Below are 19,390 nucleotides of genomic sequence, written 5' to 3'. Positions count from 1 at the left end.
AAAATGGGTGCAAATTATAAAATTTGAATTAGTGTATGCAAAAAATAATTGAATTGGAGCATGGCTAAATGAGGGGGGTGGAGGGCAACGATCTTGCAATTTTATGATCGTGAGATTGTTGCCCTCGTCTACACGTGGTGCGCAACATTGTGGCCGTCATTTTGGAATTCTTTTTTAAAGGAAAAGGAGCATACGAGGGCTTGAATGACAGGTAAGCTTTTTTAAAAAACAACAACAACTCACCCTACCTCTACCTCACCCCCGATGGGAAAAGAGCTCCTGAGGAGCTCGGTGCCCAGTTCCCGGCTTCTCATGGTTACTTGCGAGGAGCCGGGACATACCAGCAATGGCGGGCCACATGTTCTGCGATCGCGAGATCATCCCAAAACTGTGGAAAAATGGGAATTAATCTGTAGGGTGATATCCCGGGCCAAGGAAGGGATCTTCCCTCCATGCTCCCGGGATGCCCTGTGCATCATGTGGATGCACAGGGATGATCCCGGGGCGATTACCAGGATATCGCCCTGTCTAGCCATGCCCTTAGATGTATCTACCTTTTGCTCACAGAAAAATAATGTCATGTTGACAAAAATGGGATAGAACTGAAGTCATTTCTGTACACCCTGCCTAATATTACATATTCATAATAGCTTCTGTTTTCTAGGCAGTTGCCTGCTTTCACACAATGGTAGGCAACTGTTTGGTAAATAGTAATCTCTATTCACCCTTCAGCTTTCACCTTTCACAGTCTATTCTTCCTTGGACAACCATATTAGTCTAAGGCTCCTCTAAATGAGTGATTTATTGCATCCTCGTGATTGTCCACTCACAAAAGTTTGCGGGACTTTCAAACAATGTTGTGAATGACCAGGACCTTTCCTGAAGCATCCATAGAAAACTTCGTCATGAAAAGAATACTCTGAAAAAAGGGGGATCTTCCGCCATTAGATGGCGTTGTTTCAATGGAATTGAATGAAACTGAAGGTAGGGGAAGTATTCAATTCAAGCCATGTGGTCAACCCTGTCTGTGTAATTAAGCCCTTAACAACCATGCCAAAAAACAGGAAGCACAAACGTCTCAGGTAAGAAATGCGATTTCCCTTTAATGTAAAGATGCCCCTACAGATTTTTTTTGTTTAAGGAAAAAGTCTCTGTACTTGTGTTAGGTGCATATGGTATAAGAATAGAATGTTTCCAAAATCAATGGAGGGAAAAACCTCAAGACTATAAATACCACAAAGCTAGTTAGATACTCCAGAAACCTCAATGCTGAGTACAGTGCAATCCTAAAATGGTAATTTCGGAATTCTGGTAAGAAGACGACCTTGGCCAGATCTTCACCAAGTTGAATAGAACACTTTGAAAGCGGTTTGAAAACGGCATATGGAATGTGTCATGGGCCTCAACAGTTGTCAATGCACTTCAATACCATTATAAAGCAGTACTGTAGATTCTGCCCTTATCTGCATGGACACTGAACAAATAAAGACATGACAAGAGTTAGTTCCATCAGAGGGAGATGAAGCAGCAGTCAGGGACTCTTCATACTGCCTGAATACAGCTCTAGCCGAGAGACACCCCTTCACCTCCTCCTACTAACTGTCACTGCTGAGGCTCTCAGAGGAAGCAGCAGCTGTATTTAGATCCATCTCAATGACCTGCTGAACTTCGCAAGTAAGAATTATTGCCTGAATTTGCATTTTTCCTCCTCCCTCCTAATCTTCTTTCCTTTTATGTCGTGTCTCTTAGATTGTAACCCTGAGGGCAGGGACTTATCTTACATCTTATTTTTGTAAGCTGCTATGGGAGCCCTTTTGCTGAGGGACAGGATAAAAATGCTATAATTTTTTTAAAAAAAGTCATTAGAATGTGCAAGATGCTATAGTCTTCTTGGTTTTTTTTTTACCCTTCTATAACATACCTGTAAAAATACTGCCACTTCTGGCTCTTCCATAAACTGGATGCCTGATTCCACCAGTTTTGACACTGTCTCCAAATGGTCTGCATACTTTTTCATCAGAGATCGGACATGGTCCAGTTTCTCCTCTTGGCTCCTAGTGATTATTTGTGTCATCTCACTTTTTCTTTCTTCTAATATTGAGTACAAATAATCAAATTTTTCACATAATTGCTCCTTCTGCCTTTTGCAGCATTCCTGTGAATGAATCATAGACTTCATGTTAAAAAGCATTACATTACCTGCACTTTAAAAAATTCCCGTAAATGCCAGGAATTGCTTTTATCAAATAAATCTTTTTTTTTTCTTAACAAGTTTTTTTTAAACCATGGTTTGTGCCAAGGAGCTTCTGTGATTGTCTAAATAAAATGTGTTTGAAAAAATAATGTTTTAAAAGCCCTAGGCAACTGAAGAGAGAGTTTCTAGTCTTGAGTGTTCCGAAATAATGATAGAAGGATGAGATTGCTTCACAATGTGTAGACATACCTTGGAAGATATTGGCTTAATATATCAAAACTAATGGTATTATAAATTGTTGTGTTGAATACGACAAACATTTTTAAAAGCCAACAATAAGCCTTTAGAAATGTCTACCTAATTGTATAATTCATTTTAAAAATATGAAATGTATCTGCTTTTAAAAGTATTTTCTCCCAGTTAGTAGATTTATAAACTTACACATGATTGCTCTCAGGTCACATAATATACATTAAATTCGTATTAGTCTGAAATATGTTTTTCCTTAACATAAATCAATGACTCAAAAACCTTGTGTAGCAGATTATGGAAGCTAAATATAGCTGAGCGGGATCTGCCTTTGCATTTGAAACTACAAGTAAATAATCAGACATTCTATTTTGGTAGCTGTGCCTTGTTCAAAGTTTTCAGTGAGCTAATTTAAGAAAGGTCAGAAAATATTCTGTCTTAATAAACAATGCAGGCTGCCTAAATCTCTTTGACTCAGCAGTGCAAAAGATTGCAGCCCAAATCTTTAACCAGAACAGGAAGAGGGTTCTGGGTAGCTCAGTCCCAGGTGATTCTCTCAACTTGGTAAATGTCAAAGACAAACTGATGTCCCATGGACAGGGGACGGGCAGGTGAAATTAAGAAGGTTCACTCCACTGATGCTTCCTCCCATACCAGCCCTTCAACTTCCTAAGATCTGATGGAGAGGTCCTGTTTTCTATCCCACTGGTGGGGAAGGCAAGATTAGCGTCAACGAGAGAAAGGGCCTTCTCAGGGGCCGCACAAAAACTATGCAATACCTGGCCCCATGCAGTTCATTTGGCCTCCTCTGTCACTGCTTTCTGCTGACTGATGAGAATTTTCCTGTCCCAGCAAGTACTTGGCTTGCTGGTAAGATGATGTTTGATATGGTGAATCCTGTTCAGGGCTTTAATCTGCAATGGTTTGTTTTGTATTGTTTTATCGTGGAATTGTTGTATTTTAATTGTTGAAAGCCTCTCCAACTAGTGCAAAAGCACTACAAGGATGGGATATAATTTTCTAAAGCCACAATCCTATACATGTTTAAACCTGGCTGGGGAATGCTGGGAGTTGTAGGACTTTTTTTCTGTCTAAACATGCATAGGATTGCACCCTAAATCAGCCTTCCCCTCCAGATGTGTTGGACTACAACATCTAGCATTCCCCAGCCATTATCACTGTGCTGGCTGGAGATACTGGAAGTTGTAGTCTAGCACACCTGGCACCAGGTTAGAAAAGGCTGGTGTAAGTAATACATAAACACTAAATATGGAAAACACCATGAAGGCTGTTTTCCAGAATCTCTTGGGTTATTTATGGATGCAAAGCCTATTAAACGCCATGAAGGTGAAAGGGTCTATGAGCATCTTCATCTCTCAACTTAAAACTAGAAAGCAGACCGTTGAAAAAAGTGAGCCTTGCACATAAGTGAGTCATTGTGGGAAAGACACAACATTGGCCTAGGAGATTGCTTCTGTTTCTTAATGTATCATTCTCAATAAACCTTTTGAGGTCTTGGTTTTGTTTAAGTTTGTTAAAACTTCAATGTTAAGGAGTCTCTGCTTTGGTGTGATTCTAATTTCTACAGTAAACTTACTTGAAAGGCTCATTTCAGCCTGCAAACTCCTGATAGCAGCCAATTTCATCCTTGCAATGCAAAGCCTTCCTGACAACAAAGTTTTAACTTCTAACTGCTAATAATATATATTTTTTCTTTCCGCGGCTCAGGAGGTTTAGAGTCTTTGAGCGATCTTTGGTAAATTATTTCCTTCCTGTGCTTTGGCAACATAAAGGGCTGTGATGGATTTTTCTGCCATTTACAACTTTTCACTTGGGGAAGGTGGTTTAATCATTTTAATTGTTTTCCTCTTTTGGTGTATAGGCATGAGAGATACGGGTTTTTTCGGTATTTTGTGTCAGACCTTCAACTGAGGGTGGAGCTTGCCATGACACAGGAGATAACACAACCAGTAATGCCTGCAGCTAAAAATAAAATATAATAAAATAATAGCAGCCATGGTGACCTCTGATTTGGATCAGAACTATTGTGTGGGGAGGTTTAACCCTTCACTTCCTGCAATATTCCTGATTAAAGTTCCCCCCAGAGCTCCTATTTGCCCCATGGAGGAAAACATACAGATACCATGAGGATAACTATATGTTTCCTACCCATGGGTCAAATATCAGCATTCAGGGTTGGGCTGCTTCAGGAAGGCAGCACAGGAAGCAAGAGTTAATCACCAATCCCAGTGCCATGGTCCCAATCCCAGTCAGGGCTCCTGCAGTTGCTAAATTAATGCAGAAGTTCCTGGTCAGAGATCTCCTGCATCACATCTAGTTATAACCTCAATTGAAGTTGGGTTTCTCCCCAATCCGTCTCGCAATACTGCTCCAATTGACCGTAATATGTGTATGTGTGTTTTGGTTTAAATTACTGTTGTAAGGATTTTGCAAGGGCTTCCTGAAAGGCATTTGTGCCTCAAGGACAAATTCAGTTCTATCATAATAAACCCCTTATTGGGGGGGAAAACACTACCCATAGTATTGTGAGAGCAGCCCCACACATGTTTCTATTTGATGCCTCCTGCAGGCTGCAGGACTGCAACCCAGAGCACTATTCTCTACCTTTTATTTCTCTGAGGCAGCTGCAACTTCTCCTGCTCAGTTCTCCCCTGATTTTATTTAATGATTAGTGGATGGATCCAGCTGCACACAGTTTGGAATTGCCTTTAGGTTGATCCAGAGAAGCCTTCAAGCAAACTTATGCAGCTGTCACATTGGACACATTGTGCCTGCCCCACCTGAATTTCCGGCTACATCTGGGAATTTAAAAGTGGAGTGTGGATCTCTGAGTTCCAGACTGGACCTATGGGCATCATGGGTCCTTATTCCACAGATATAAGATCTTAGAGACTCCCCTTGCCCATAAAGATGGAATATTGTTTACACGTCTTATACTCATCAATACCCATTCCCGGCATTCCTGCTGTTTATGGCCTCACTTGATATAAGCCAACTCCTCATAGCTAAAGATAGCACAAATTGCTCCGTGCTGTCTACTGTAACGTGCGAAGGCAGTTCTGCCTCAGTTTCAAACCACATATGGCAGACTAGTGGCCAGGGTGGGTGAGGGGAGAGAGGCATCTTTATTTTGTGTCAGTTTTCCATCTCTAAATTGCCCCCTCCCAGCAGCTTTTGGCCTTTCCCCCATGGGGCCGTAATAATCTGAGGAGGGGGTGATTTAAAGATGGAAACACAGCAGAGATTAAAGAATTAAGATCCCCCCCCCCACCGTGTACCACCTCCTGTTGGAAACTGCAGTCTGGACAGCTGCTTCAGGTTTGTAAAAAAGCATTGCGTAGTGGGGGTAGGGAACCTACATATGATTAACATCATATTAATCTTGAGATCTTATCTTGAAAGAGAAATTCCGTGTCCTGCATCTGAAAAATGTAATGGGAGGGATGGCAGGTTTCAGATGCCTTTACTGACCTCTCTGGCATAAGGGTTTGGAGTCAGCAAACCAGGTGGTGTTCCAATTAAGCACTGAGACTCTCTAATTGACTCTCATGGGGGTATGACTCCTGATGTAAGATGGCGGCAAACAGCAGATCGTTAGTCAAGGTCATGTAGGCCTGGCAACTGTAGGCAATTAAACCTTTGAGAAAGATTTTATTCCTCAATGGAAAACTTCAGATGTCTATCAGCAGTTCTTTCCATTATATCTTTTAATTTTAAACCAGAATGAACCAAGAGATTTGCACAGCATCCTGGGGGCTCAGCACCATGGCAGATTCCACCACTGTTTGGTCCTTCAAACCTGGAGTCAGCCTCCACTTGGGGTACCATTTAATTTCTCGTGATACCCCAGAGTGATACCACATTAGAGGCATTCTGAAAAAATTAATTGGTAGCTCCAAGTCACCAGGCACTGACTTCAGACCACTACCCACCACTAAGTCCACATAAGTCCACCAGAGCCCATCAACGTAGGAAGAGGCCCACTGGAGTCTTCCTTTACCCAGGGTCCCTTCAAACCTGGAGTCAATTCTGACTTTAGGGCCAAATCATTGAACTTATAGAACTAGAAACATTGAACTGATAGAATCCTAGTAGAATTAGGTCCCTTCAAACACTCAACACGGAAGACACTTCCAAGTGGCATGGTTTTGTATGTGGGAATAATGTGATCACAGAGGTGAGGACAATCATGTATGTCTTCCCTACACAAACAGCATGCAACCTCCCAGTGGGATGTAGACTATTTAACTGTTGACCAGGGGAGGATGGAAGAGAGGGTTTGGCCCACTTTTTGTGGCTAAAATTGGGGGGAGTCAAGCACTGATCACCATTCCTTATCAGCTATATCATTACATACAACTCAAGCTCTCTGGCTGGGCTCCAAGAGAAGTTGCAGTTCCTGAAGTCCAAGGCTGAAATCCAAATTTTCAAATTGGCCCCGTTAAAGTCATTGCCATTGCTCTGGAGTAAGCAGGTTGTGAGCAGCTGTCAGGGACAGCCCAAGACATTCTGCTGCCTGAGGAGAAGAGGAAGTTGGTGCCTCCTTCCATTCCATGTTCAAAAGCTGACTGGACTGGTCAGTGAATTTTTCTTCAACACTGATGAGGTATAGCATCCTTCAGCACACCTGAAGGTAGCAGGCTAGCTTAGGGGGCACAGAGCAGGTTCCTGGCACTCAGCTCTCTCCTCCAACACTTTGCTGCCACCTCCCAGAGTGACCACCTCACTCTGCCTAATGGTAGGGCCGGCTCTGGTTGCAGTTCATATTAACATGTGACTCCCACAACTGTGCATATCATGTGGCCTAATTTACTTGCCAGAGTTATCTGGAATTGTTTACTAAACATATCCCTTGCCTTATTCACTTTTCTGTCATGAGACACCCTGTGTTATTCCTGGCTTTGGTTGTTGTACACCATAACCAGCATTGCCACCAATTAATCTGAAAATTATTAAGATGGCACCTTCTATTGGATAGATGCCTTTAAACAGCACAGGACTCTTCCTAAGTCAGAAAGAAAGGCTCTGTGCAACCTGGAAATGCACAAAACTTCATACACACCTTAGAATGGATTAAATCAAATGCGCATTTCAGCCTGCACAGTCTTCGAAAACAGAATTCCACAATTTTGCTTACCCCAACCATTCTTCAAATTGTGTTGCTTACCTCAACTGATTTGCAGGTTTCTTCCAGCTGAGTTACGATTCCTTGCACTCTGTCATTACTTCCCACTAGTACTGCAATACCATCACTAAGTTCAGACTATAATGTAAAATAAATATGAATGTATTTTGGAAGAATTTAAAATGTTGTGAGCTCATTGTTAGCTACAAGCATGATTCCCCTCTCCCATGTTAAAAAAAAAAACCCTCTAAAAGGATATTGGAAAAATATGCATCTTTACTGTTGGAAGATACAAGCAAATGTACTTTTGATAGTGCCAGATCTATAAAATTGTAAAATAATATACTTTTGCAGCAGATGAAGCTATTGCAATGGAACATATTTCACTGACAGTGGAATCCTATAATGTCTACTCAGAAGTAAGCCTCATTAAATACAACAGGATTTACTCATATGTATAGGATAGCAGCTAGGAGGATCTCCTTTTCCAGTTTAAGATTATATAATTATAATTTGATTTGCAGGATTTCCTTGAGCTTCTGAAATTATTTCTATATTCTTCCATGCTAGGTTATTCTAGCCTCTGAGTTGCTCACAATTTTTGCTGGGATTTTTCCTCTGTATACAATGTATTTGAACTGTCTCTAATGTTGTAACTTGGGAAGGGATATATATTTAGATCTTTTACATTATCTCTGGCAGAAATCTAATCATTGATATGTATATTCATGATGTCCTCCACATATATCTTTGTTCAGCATAATCTCTTATAAATTATCTCAGAAAAGAGATAGGAGGAAGCCATGGACACAGTATCCAATTTATTCAGTTGGATGCTCCCCCACACCACAAAGCATCTACCCAGCTCTAGCGTTCACAAATAAATATAATTATGGGTTCCATCCAAAGGCTGTCCTTGAAAACTGGCTCTATCTGGTGGCAGCCCCGGTAGGGCTTTCAAGAAATTGAGCTGCATTTCTCATGAGGATATTCCAAATAAACAGCTGTTTAGTGAATGCTGGGTTAAAAATAAACAGACCTTTTACAGATGGCAGCACAGGATTCTGGGAGCATAGCTGAGCCTTTCTATTCCATACTCAAGAAATTACTGGCAATACAAAACTTTCCTTTCTTAATTGAAAAGTAGACAGAAATTTACTGATTTGCAAACAAACCTATGTTCTCTTTCTTATATCTAGAACGTGGGCCAGAGCCTGAAACTAGACTTTAAGAAAATTTAGTTATCACTTTTAAAGAAAGCTCTGGACAAAACCAGAAAGTTTCAGAGAAGAGTGATAAAGATAATAAGTAGCACATAAAGACAATTAGCACATGGGCACAGATGAAGGTCCAGCATCCCATACAGGTCTATTGCTAATGCCTGTCCGGGGGCCTGATAAAATCAGTGCTCTAATTTAATGAGTGGTTGGTGGCTGGGTTGGAAAAACACTATTTTTATTTCCCATAATGGGCCTTACATAGCATCATTCTAGGGCACTGTGGGGAATTAAAATGGCCACAGACACAACACGGGTCTGGATGGAAGCCACCATGTATGTTGCCCAGGGGCAATGCTACATCAGGAGCCCTGTGGAAAAATTAAAAGGACTTCTCTGTTGGACTGCCTGCCACTGCCATCAGCCCATCATACCAGGGGAACCCACTGATGTAGGAAGGGCCCCACCAGAGGGCAATTTGCTGAGGGCTCACTCAGATCTGGAGTCAGGGCTGGTAGTAAGGAGCTCACTTTGGCAGCACACATGAGAAAAGGCTGGAAAAACTAGGCACACTTCATGCCTTATGGCAGTTATGCAGGAAACACTGACATATGCTTCCGTGGGACAGCAGCTTCATTTGGACAACCATGATGTTTGAAAGCTGCTCAAGTCATCATTTGGAGTGTTCCCATTGTCTGGGGCATCGCCATGCCTGTGCCACTCATTCCTGGTTGTGCTGGCCATTGGAGATGGCGGTGAAGATTCTCCATGAGGGAGGCCATTCTATCATGTTGGTTGTAATGCACATGCCAGTTCTGACTGCAGATTGGATGGATTCAAACAACTGAAAAAGACCCAGCTGGAGCACAGGAACTCAAAAAGATGACTTTGGCATTTCCCATATAATCAGCTCCCTGCACTTCTGGCTAATTCATTTTTATAGATAGGACAAATAAAACCACAATCCCACAATTGTGGAGGATCACAGAGGGAAGCCTTTTATTATGGTTCCCCCCCTTTTTTTTAAGCCACTAGAATTCTACTGATGAAATTCCTTTAAAAGTTTGTTTTTGGTTTTACCTTCTGTCTTTGGTAAACATTCGTGAGTGGGGCAACCTGGCAATCTTTATGAGCACCAAAAACTTTGCACATTGAGCATGTGGGAACTTCACAATTCAGGCAATAAATATTAATTTTCTCATCTTCGTGTTCTTCACACATTGGCTGCTCAGTTTTTCTTTCAGGCCTGTGAATGCAGTTAATTAAGAGGAAGAAGAAAACAAGTCCCAATCAGAATCACTTCAAGAGTAAAGATCAAATAAAATGGGACATTGGAAGCTGCCATGCCAGGTCAGATTATTTGTCTATCATCGAGGCTAGGGTCTACCCTGACCACCAGCCTCTCTTCAGGGTCTCATAGGCAGAGAGGTCCTTCGCCTCCTATTAAGTAGAGATGCTCGGGATTGAACCTGAGACCTTCTTCAAGCAAAAGCATATGCTCTATTATTGAGCTATGGTCCCTCCTCAACAGAGCCTACATCAAGGGTAGGTAAGGTTGGGCACCCGCCAAAGGCTCTTCACCATGGCAACTTGCTTGTTCACCTGTCTCTCCCTCTGGCCCAGACAAGGGTGGTAGTGGGGAGGAGCAGCAGAAGATGCCACTGCGTGCTTGCTCATTGGCTGCTTGCTCATTGGCTGTCTCCTCATCCCCTGAAAGCTGGTGACAATGGCGGTGAGATGGTAGACTCGATGAGGGAGGGGGCCCATTGAGGATCTCTTGCCCAAAGGCTCTCAGAAACCTGGATCTGGCACAGCTTCCCAACATAAGGACATTCTTATGTCTTAAAAGGGGGTGGGGGAGAGACTGTGGCCTAGCTACACCAAGCAGGATATTGCACTACGAAAGCGGTATATAAAAGGCAGGAGCCACACTACTACTCTATAGTGGTATTGAAGTGCAATGAGAACTGTTGGGGCTCATTGACCCATGAGGCATGTCTAGACAGGGTGATATCCCCGGGGATCGTCCTGGGATCATCCCTGTGTGTCCACAGGACACACAGGGCATCCCGGGAGCAGGGAGGGACGATCCCTCCGTTGGCCTGGGATATCACTCTACCCTTTCATTCTGATTTTTCCTGCTGTCTTAGGATGATCCCAAGACTGCGTGACATATGGCTCGCCATTGAGGTTTTGTCCCAGCTCCTCGCGAGTAAATGCGAGGAGCTGGGAACCGGGCACTCGTTCGAGCGCTCACTTTCCTTTTTTAAAAAAAACATCCCAAATGGCGGGCGCGATGTCCTCTTCCTCCTGGGACATCGCATGCCACATGTAGACGAGGGGGACGATCTTGCGATCATAAAATCGCAAGATCATCCCCCCTCCACCCCCCTCGTCTAGCCATGCCCATACTTTCATAGTGCTATATCCTGCTTGGTGTGGCTCCTGCCTTTTATATACCACTTTCATAGTGCTATATCCTGCTTGGTGTAGATTAGGCCTGTATATGCCACCAGAGCTTCACTGTTTTCACCTGCCTTGCTAGGCCCCCAGCCCTAGGAACCTTCAAAAGGGAGGTGCTGCTACTTTTAAGGTGTATGAAGGTGTTTGTGCTATCTTTGAGACAGTTTGGGGGTTTTCTGCCCAGGAAGTTTGTTTCCATCTTGTCTCTCGAGCTTCAGAATCCATGGTTTGAAGATGGCTTGTTCTGTGTCCAGACAGCACAGCAAACTGTGAATAACTAACAGCGTTATCACATGGTGGGGGTGGGGTGAGGAATCGTGTTTCCCTACCGTCGTTTTTCTGTCCCACAATAGGGACAAACAGCTTCCTTTTTCTTCCACCAGGGAATGACCACATTGGCCATTCAGTGGGCACTTTTATCACGCTGCTTTTCCTGCACACAGCAGGAAATGGTGGCAAGTTTCACTTCAATTAAAAAAATCGTGGAAAAAAGAACAGAAGGAGCAGGAGATGCGCAGGAGGCGGACAGCATCATCAAAAAGGACCTGCGGAAAACCGTGAGTGTCCAGTTGCAAGTGTGTGATATAACACTTGTCTGATAATGATAAAATGTTCTAAATGTGAAAGCAAACACGTCTGATCTCCTCCTCCTTTCCATGTGAAAGCAAGAGAGTAGTGGTGGAGGGTGTGAGCCTGAGGCTTGACGCTATGTGTATCACACTAAACTATGCAGTACCCTATCTCTAATGTCCACAATGTGCCTGTTTTCACCCTATGTATCTTCTACTCATCTACAGAACAAAAGTTCTCCCCAACTGCAGTGATCCTGCAGCCAGATGGAGAAGTCCCCATATTCCAAGTTTCTAGCACTAAAAAGTGAAATAGAACTGGAGGAAATGAATGAGACCTGCAGAAGAGCATAGACATAATATATCATACATACATTTGGAAAGCAAAATTTACATGAGAATTTAAGAGCTTTGTGCATAAACATTCTAAGTTCTATATCTGATATGCAAAATAGTTTCTAGGTGAGTTGCAGAACAGAGGGGGCAGACAGGTGCATAACCATTTGTTCTTTTGCACTCCCCCCCCAAATTGCCTTCCAAGCAGCACACACACACACAGTGAGCAGTGATTAAGCAAGAAAGATGTTAAAAAGGCAACAATGTCTAGTAAACTATCATCCAAATGTGAGCAGAACCAGCCCTTTTGTCACCCTCCTCTTCTCTCTCAAATTCTACTCAAAGATCACCCAAATCCATTTCCCCCTTTGCCAAAATCATCACCTACCCAGAGCATCTGACTTCAATTAATTTATTCCCCACCCAGATATTACCTCAAATCCTTAGGAAAGCACAAATAAAATGTGATAAATAACTATGGCATATTTCTGATGTTTTAATCTGAAGATCCTTGTAAGTGTCCCAAGCAAAAAACAAATCAAAAAAGAGGGGTGGAGGACGGGGTATACAGAAAAAAGAGGGGAAGGGGTATAGAGCTGAGAATTACTCTTAAGCTTCTCCCACCCCCAGTCCAAAGCCCTAGCCATCTCTGGCTCATCTTCAGGGACGGCACAAAAGGGTCTAAGGAGTCTGACCTTTGTAGCCCTGGAACCCAGTGCAAAGATCAGCTTTGAACACTGCTGACAGTCTCTGCAACTTTCTCCCAGTTGCCTCTTCAGCGGCCTCATTTCCCTCCTTTATGCTGTTGCAAGTGTCATTCTGTTATTTCCAAGAGGTATCTATAGATTCATCCAGTGTGGTGCCTGTGGGGGTTAGGCCCCTCCGCAGGGACTGGCAATTTAGAAAAGCACAAGAAGAAGGAAGTCAGCAGGTGCAGTCTACAAGGTGTCAAATGGCATAGATAAGACTTACCACTGCAATTCCTTTGATAATTAATTTAAGAACACAAATGAAATTTAAAACAATCCTTCATACAAAAGAACAAAAACTCCCAACCCTTTTAGAATATTTACCAAAGCTAGGTCAGCCTGTCTCAATATTGTTATTCTCTTCGTAAACTTGTCTCCTTATATTTTGGCAAGGAAAAATATATAGCCCATTCTCTTATGAACTTCTACCTATTAATCGGATTGCTACCTTAGCTGTGCTCCTGTGCTTTTAGGTGAGGTTCAGCAGGCATGGCTGCCTTCCATCATTGGCAGCTATACAAAGAAGGCACATTTGATGAAGTTTTGCTTGCAACATAGGGCATGTCGAGACCTCCCGGCATTCTGGGAGGGAGGGGGAGGATCTCGCGGCATTCTGATTGTGAGATCCTCCCCTTTGAACAGACGGCGCATGTGACATCCCGGGAGGAATGAGGGATGTCACGGTTGCCATTTTCTTTTTTTGTTGTTACAGAAGATGAGCACACAAGCACTCCAATGGAAAAGTAAGTGGGTTTTTTTTAAAACAACAACAACACACCAATCAAGCACCCTGCCTCCCACCCCTAAAGGGCATGGAGCGAGGAGCCAGGATGAAACCGGGCCAGCCGGCCACACCTACCATGGTCTCGGGACGATCCTGAGACCGCGGGAAAAGTCAAGATTAAAGCCGTTTTGGTTATCCTGGGGAAATGGAGGGATCATCCCTCCCTGCCCCCAGGATCTCCTGTGCGTCATGTGGACGCACAGGGATGAGGCATGGTGATAAGGCCTGGGATTATCACCATGGGATAAGGCATGGTGTAGACATGCCCATAGATAGTTATGAACATCTTGAAAACCCTGGGTGCTTCCAGACCACACTTTATCACCCTGCCTCATTCACAGAATTTGACAGGTGGTCTAGACGTTGACATTGAGCTCCATCATATGAATGTATTGCACGCTCGTTACTGGGCACTCGTGGATTTTTGCAGGTCCGTCTCACAACGTTGTCTACCTCCCACGTGCCTCCCGCCCCTTCTTGCCTTCTTCGTGCGACAAAAAAACACCTTAGTAAGTCTGACTTAAAATAAAGACGGAAGTTGCTGCTATCTCCTGCTGTGTGCAGGAGAAGCAGTGGGATCAATATATGCACACTGTTTACTTCCTCTTTCAAAAGAAGAAGTAATGAGGGACAAACGTGTGGGCAGAGAAGCAACGGTGATGTTCCCCTTTGTGCTGATGTTCAAAGTTTTAGGAAACTTCCCATGTTTTCCCACCACTTCCTCCTTTTTTCTTACCATGGAAATGCCGTTAAGAAAGAATATGCCGTTAAGAAAGAATGAAGGGAACAGCTGCACAATGCCTTATGGTTGCTGGCGCCAAGGCCCCCTCTGCTTGGAAATCCCCCCTATCTGTTCACGATAGGATTCATTCAGAATAAAAGTATTTGTTGCAATGACTAATATAGAGCCCTTAAAAATAAATGTCAAGAAGAAGTGATAGCAATAATAGTCATGATAAAATCATGATTACTAAATTATATCACCATATGTTTATAGATAACCGTGTGCTGCATCCCATATAGTTGTTTTAAAGATTAATTTGCTGTAGTATGGATTATATTTGATTCCATTTATGAGTAATGATATGATTCCTTGATCTAAACATTAAGGAATAGAAGAAGCTCTCAAAACTACTCATGTATTCTCCAAAAAGTATCAATGAATGATTGAAATGTATGTTGTGAAGTGACTCAAGTTTCTTCATGCACTGAGGCCTAGTCCTCATAGAGGGCAAACAAGGTAGGGTGGCCATGTGCCCTCTTTTACAGAGGATGGTTTCTATTTGCTAGAGGACTGTCCTCTATTTTGAAGCGGTCCTCTATTTGAAGGGCCCAAGCCCAGTATATACATAAACAACCATCAGAAGGAAGAGCTGGGCCTAGAAGTTGCCCATCTGGACAGCAGACTGAACAGGCACCTGGCTCACAGTCTTTCACACTATGGTTTAATGTACTGCATTTCTATTTAAATAATAAACTTATTTCTAGATGTGCATTAACATGTATAAATGGGCATATACGAATTTTATGCGAATTCACACCCTCCTTTTGTCCTAATTTTTCATTATGCATTTCGCCTTTTGTTGCTGATTCGTATGTGGCCACCTAAAACAAGGTCATGAACCTGTGTCTGGGCCGTATCATTGCAGACCAAAGTGGGGACTCACATGCAGGACCACAATCAACATGCCACATCCTTGGGCAGCTGCTGAGGACGCAGCGCCCCAACAAGGCTTACTGCTGATGATGCCTGCCCTAGAGCCTGGAAGAGTGCTGGGTGCCACAATTTAAATCCTGCCCTAATGTCCCCAATGTATTCCAAGGCACTGGGAGCAATTAAAATGATGGCATCATTAGAGTGATGTTGCTGGCTACCTCTACCTCAGTAAGGCTGCATAAAGGAGCAGAAGGGACGATAGGAAGGGGCCCAAACCTGCTCACAGGTCTTAAACCTTCTCAGTAAAAAAATCCCATCCACATAGCAATAGAGAATGTTTTTATATGGAAAACATTCACATCTTTAATCTGTGGGCACAGGTTTACCACACATCTGCTGTTTGTGAAAACTAGGCCTAAGAACTTCACATACTTAAAGCTTCCTAACCCACGTGAGAAATAGGCACAGGCCTGGCATCAGGGTCCAGCATGATTGGGCAACTGCCTATGAGTCCTGCCCACCCCCCCAGTCCAGCTGATACTAGCCTCTTTTGTTTTCTTTTTCTTTTTGCTTTTTTAAAATTGCCGAGCACTATTAAGAGCAGCACTGGGAAAGGTAGGTATTGCTGCCGCCACAGTTAGCAACAACTGCTTGCACTACTCTGGGTCCCTCAGTTGCGCTCAGTGGAGTGCTGCGAAAGCAGGGGGTGGGGGAATCAAGGCGCAATGAAGGCCCAATGTGGCCCAAGTAGCATAGGTGGCAGAGCTCCTTCTCCGTCACCTACTAGTGTGTGGTAAGGCCACAACTGGGGTGGGTGGGAGTGGAGCCCATGAGGAAGTCACCTTGCCTAAGGCCCTCTCACAGCTGGAGTTGGAGCCTATAGATTATGAACAACACTGAGATAGCAATGTGCCACTACCACAAGCAGAAAGCAAGAAATATGGTGCAATATGGCAGAGGTATATAGGTGCAAAGGAACAAGTACAGCAGTTGTAATAAACTGCACATCCTCTTTAGGCTCAACACTCTTGAACTTCTTCTCTAGAATCTTTCTATGCACAACTGCCTGATCATGGCTGAGATCTGAAGAGCCGCTTTAGGCCAACCCACCAACTTCTGAATACCAAGCTGAATTGTTAACCTTCAATTCCTTTAAACAATCCCCTAGTTTCTGTGCCCTATTGCAACTAAGCCAGTAACTTGTAGCCCGCGCATGTATAACTGAAATAACCATATATTCCTTCCGTTTTCCCTTCCTTTTCCTTTTTCTGGTATTTCCATCGCGTCGAATGTTGTATTGTAAGCTCTTCAGGGCAGGGGCATGTCTTCTTCTACTCTGCAAAGCACCATTTACACTGGTAGCACTAAATAAACAATCATCATAATCATCATTATCAAAAATTTTGCAAGCAGTTTGCCTTGTGACATGGAGGGTAGGGATGGGGTCCCATAAGCCCCAAATTCCCTAACTCCTATCATCCCAGCTGTTCTTGTGAATAAGAATTTCTGCATTTTTCTTTCATGCTCTTCTTTTAAAAAGAAAACTGAAATAAGATTTGATGGCTCAAGACATCAACTGATGCTTTCAAGAATCACATTTCAGAGCATTCATTGTGCAAGTTGCTATCAGGCTGGATTGTTTCTGAATACAGTTCACAATTCACGTTTATATGCATTGCAGTTGTTCTTTGATGTTTTATTGTTAAAAGTACTGAATGTTGTGACATATGGTAAATATAAAGGAAAAACTGATGGGACATACACATTTTGCAGATTTGTAAGGATGGTCCATAGCATGTTTCACTTGAGTCAGTTCTGTGGCTCAGGGCCACCCATAACATTTTGCTGCCTGAGGCAAAGAAAACATGGTGCCCACTCCCCCATTCCATTAATAAAAGCCAACTGGACTGCCATTGAACACAGGCAATGGGACATGGTTATCCACCACACCTGAAGGCAACAGGCTAGCTTGGGAAAAGGGAGTGCAGGACAGTCTGCATGGCACACACAGCTCTGCCCCCAATACTTGGCCACTACGCCCTGCAACCCCAGCATCTGCTGCCTGAAGTGGCCACCTCACTCTGCCTAACGATAGGGCCAGTCCTGCTGTGCCTTCAGACACACGGACTTGCATGCAGGTGTACATGAAGAAGGACTACTCATGTGATTATTTGCAGGTTCATTCCTAAGATATGAAGAGTAAACGCTCACACCTGTCTGAATATTGCTTTTTGCCAAGTAATTCCACAAAACAACAGGTTAGCTGCCAACATTCTACAATAAATAGAAAGGCTTGCGTGGCAACCAGTACTGTAGGACAAAGCTTCTCATCAAAAGGTAAAGCAAGCAAATCATAACTAGTATCAGACGTTCAGCAACCCATGGGTTGTGTGTGGGGCCTAGCTGTTTCCAGGGCAATAGGAAAGCTTTAATGGGACCTGCTGTTGTTGCTGATTACTGTTGCCTTCTCCTTCTATAGATTATAAACTCAAGGTTGACCTGAAGAAGAAAAGAGGGTGGGATAGGGGAAACAGAAGCAACAGGCAATGGAAGCAAAATCTACTCTGTGATGAAACCCTTTGGATGAACCAGAATTCTCTATTTGAGGCCTTGAGGAATCCAATTCCATGTGTTTCCGTGGCAAACGCAACCAAGTCAGAACCTGCATTAGTAAACAATCCTTGGAGGACAGAAATTAGTCCATTACCTGGTAGATTCCTGCTTGTATATATCAATTATATTTTCGACCAACAGGTTCCTTTGAAGACCATACACTCCATGCCTGTCCAGAACTACTTCATGTCTACAAGAGGGACAGCGGAATCGACCTCCTGAAGCCACAGTGGTGCCTCCTCTGGTTGGCAGATATGGGTTCGAGGCCTGTTCTTGCCAAGCAATAAACAAGGTTGTAAAGCCAAGCATGCATTATTTCACCATTATTTCTGGCAACTGCTCTCACTTCCACATCATAAGATCCATAACACGCTATCTGCTTAAGACATGATCAAATGCCTTCATGCAGTCACTCTTATGACTTCAGTGGACTTTAGATCAAGTCATCAAAGCCAAACTTACCTTAACTATCAGGGAAAAGACTGCCCCAAAAGTACAAAGATAACTTCCAATATCATTTTGTTCAATGCTTAGAAGCTAATAATATAATGACAACTTATGCTAGAGAGAAATTTTCCATTTTTAGAGGTGTTGGGGAACAACAGGAATGAGTTTATGTGTTAATATTGCTAAATACTTGAAATAACAATTCAGTCTATATAAATAAATGAGACATTTCCAAATGCAAGGCATCCAAAACCACACACAAAATAAATAACAAAGAGTTCCTTTTTCTAATTAATTTTCTCCTTATTTAAAGAGAATCCTATTTACTAAACTAGCACAACGATACCCTTCTAATTTTGTAACATCAGATGTTTATAAATGTTCATTGGAATTTTAAATAAGGTTAAATAAAAGGTTAAATAAACCTACCTGGAAGATATCACTGGCACATTTTCTGCACAGGTTGTGCTGACAGGGAAGGATAACCACTGGTTTAGTAAACATCTCTAAACATATGGGACAAATAAGCTGTTTCTCCAAGTTATCCATAGTTTGCTGCTCTTTGGAAAAAGACTTGTAATTAAGAGAGGTGTTCATCTCCTAGTGATTCCAAGTAGCATAGACTCAGACTCAGGGTGCTGTTGACCAGTTTCCGGGTTAGGTCCCTCGAAAGAACTCCAAAGCTTGTGAGATCAAATGTCTTTTGAGGATCTTTCCCTGGAGGACATTGTTTTAACGCAGGGAAGGGAGCTGGGTTTATTTTAGAAGCAGAACGTCATTGGTTGCCATACTCACTTTCTCCATATATGCATCTGACACAAGGACAGATTTAGACAGGTGACAGCTTACTGGGGTGAGAGATCAACATTCTTGTGTTCAAGAAGGAAGGGGGGAGCAAAGGGAAGGGGTGGACGTTGACAGTTGCCACTGACACATGCACCACTCACTCTTTTGGAAAAACCAGAG

General features: G+C 42.9%; 1 protein-coding gene across 2 annotated transcripts in view; it reads right to left on the bottom strand.

Moving 5' to 3' along the window:
• TRIM55 (tripartite motif containing 55) overlaps nt 1-19,165 on the bottom strand; it is a 52,260-nt gene extending 33,095 nt beyond the window's left edge. For both annotated transcript variants that reach the window (XM_063130795.1, XM_063130796.1), the window contains exons 1-5: nt 18,854-19,165; nt 18,072-18,244; nt 9,887-10,052; nt 7,632-7,727; nt 1,922-2,155 (exon numbers count right to left, since the gene is read on the bottom strand). In XM_063130795.1, the coding sequence (XP_062986865.1) occupies nt 1,922-2,155; nt 7,632-7,727; nt 9,887-10,052; nt 18,072-18,244; nt 18,854-19,021 (837 nt within the window). In that variant the 5' untranslated portion in view covers nt 19,022-19,165. The remainder of the gene's footprint in view (nt 1-1,921; nt 2,156-7,631; nt 7,728-9,886; nt 10,053-18,071; nt 18,245-18,853) is intronic.
• Nucleotides 19,166-19,390: the final 225 nt, after the last annotated feature.

This window comes from Elgaria multicarinata, chromosome 7 (genome assembly GCF_023053635.1).
Source record: "Elgaria multicarinata webbii isolate HBS135686 ecotype San Diego chromosome 7, rElgMul1.1.pri, whole genome shotgun sequence".
Classification (NCBI taxonomy): Eukaryota; Metazoa; Chordata; class Lepidosauria; order Squamata; family Anguidae; genus Elgaria; species Elgaria multicarinata.
The sequence above is the reverse complement of the archived record's forward strand: the minus strand, read 5'-3'. Positions and strand labels throughout refer to the sequence as shown.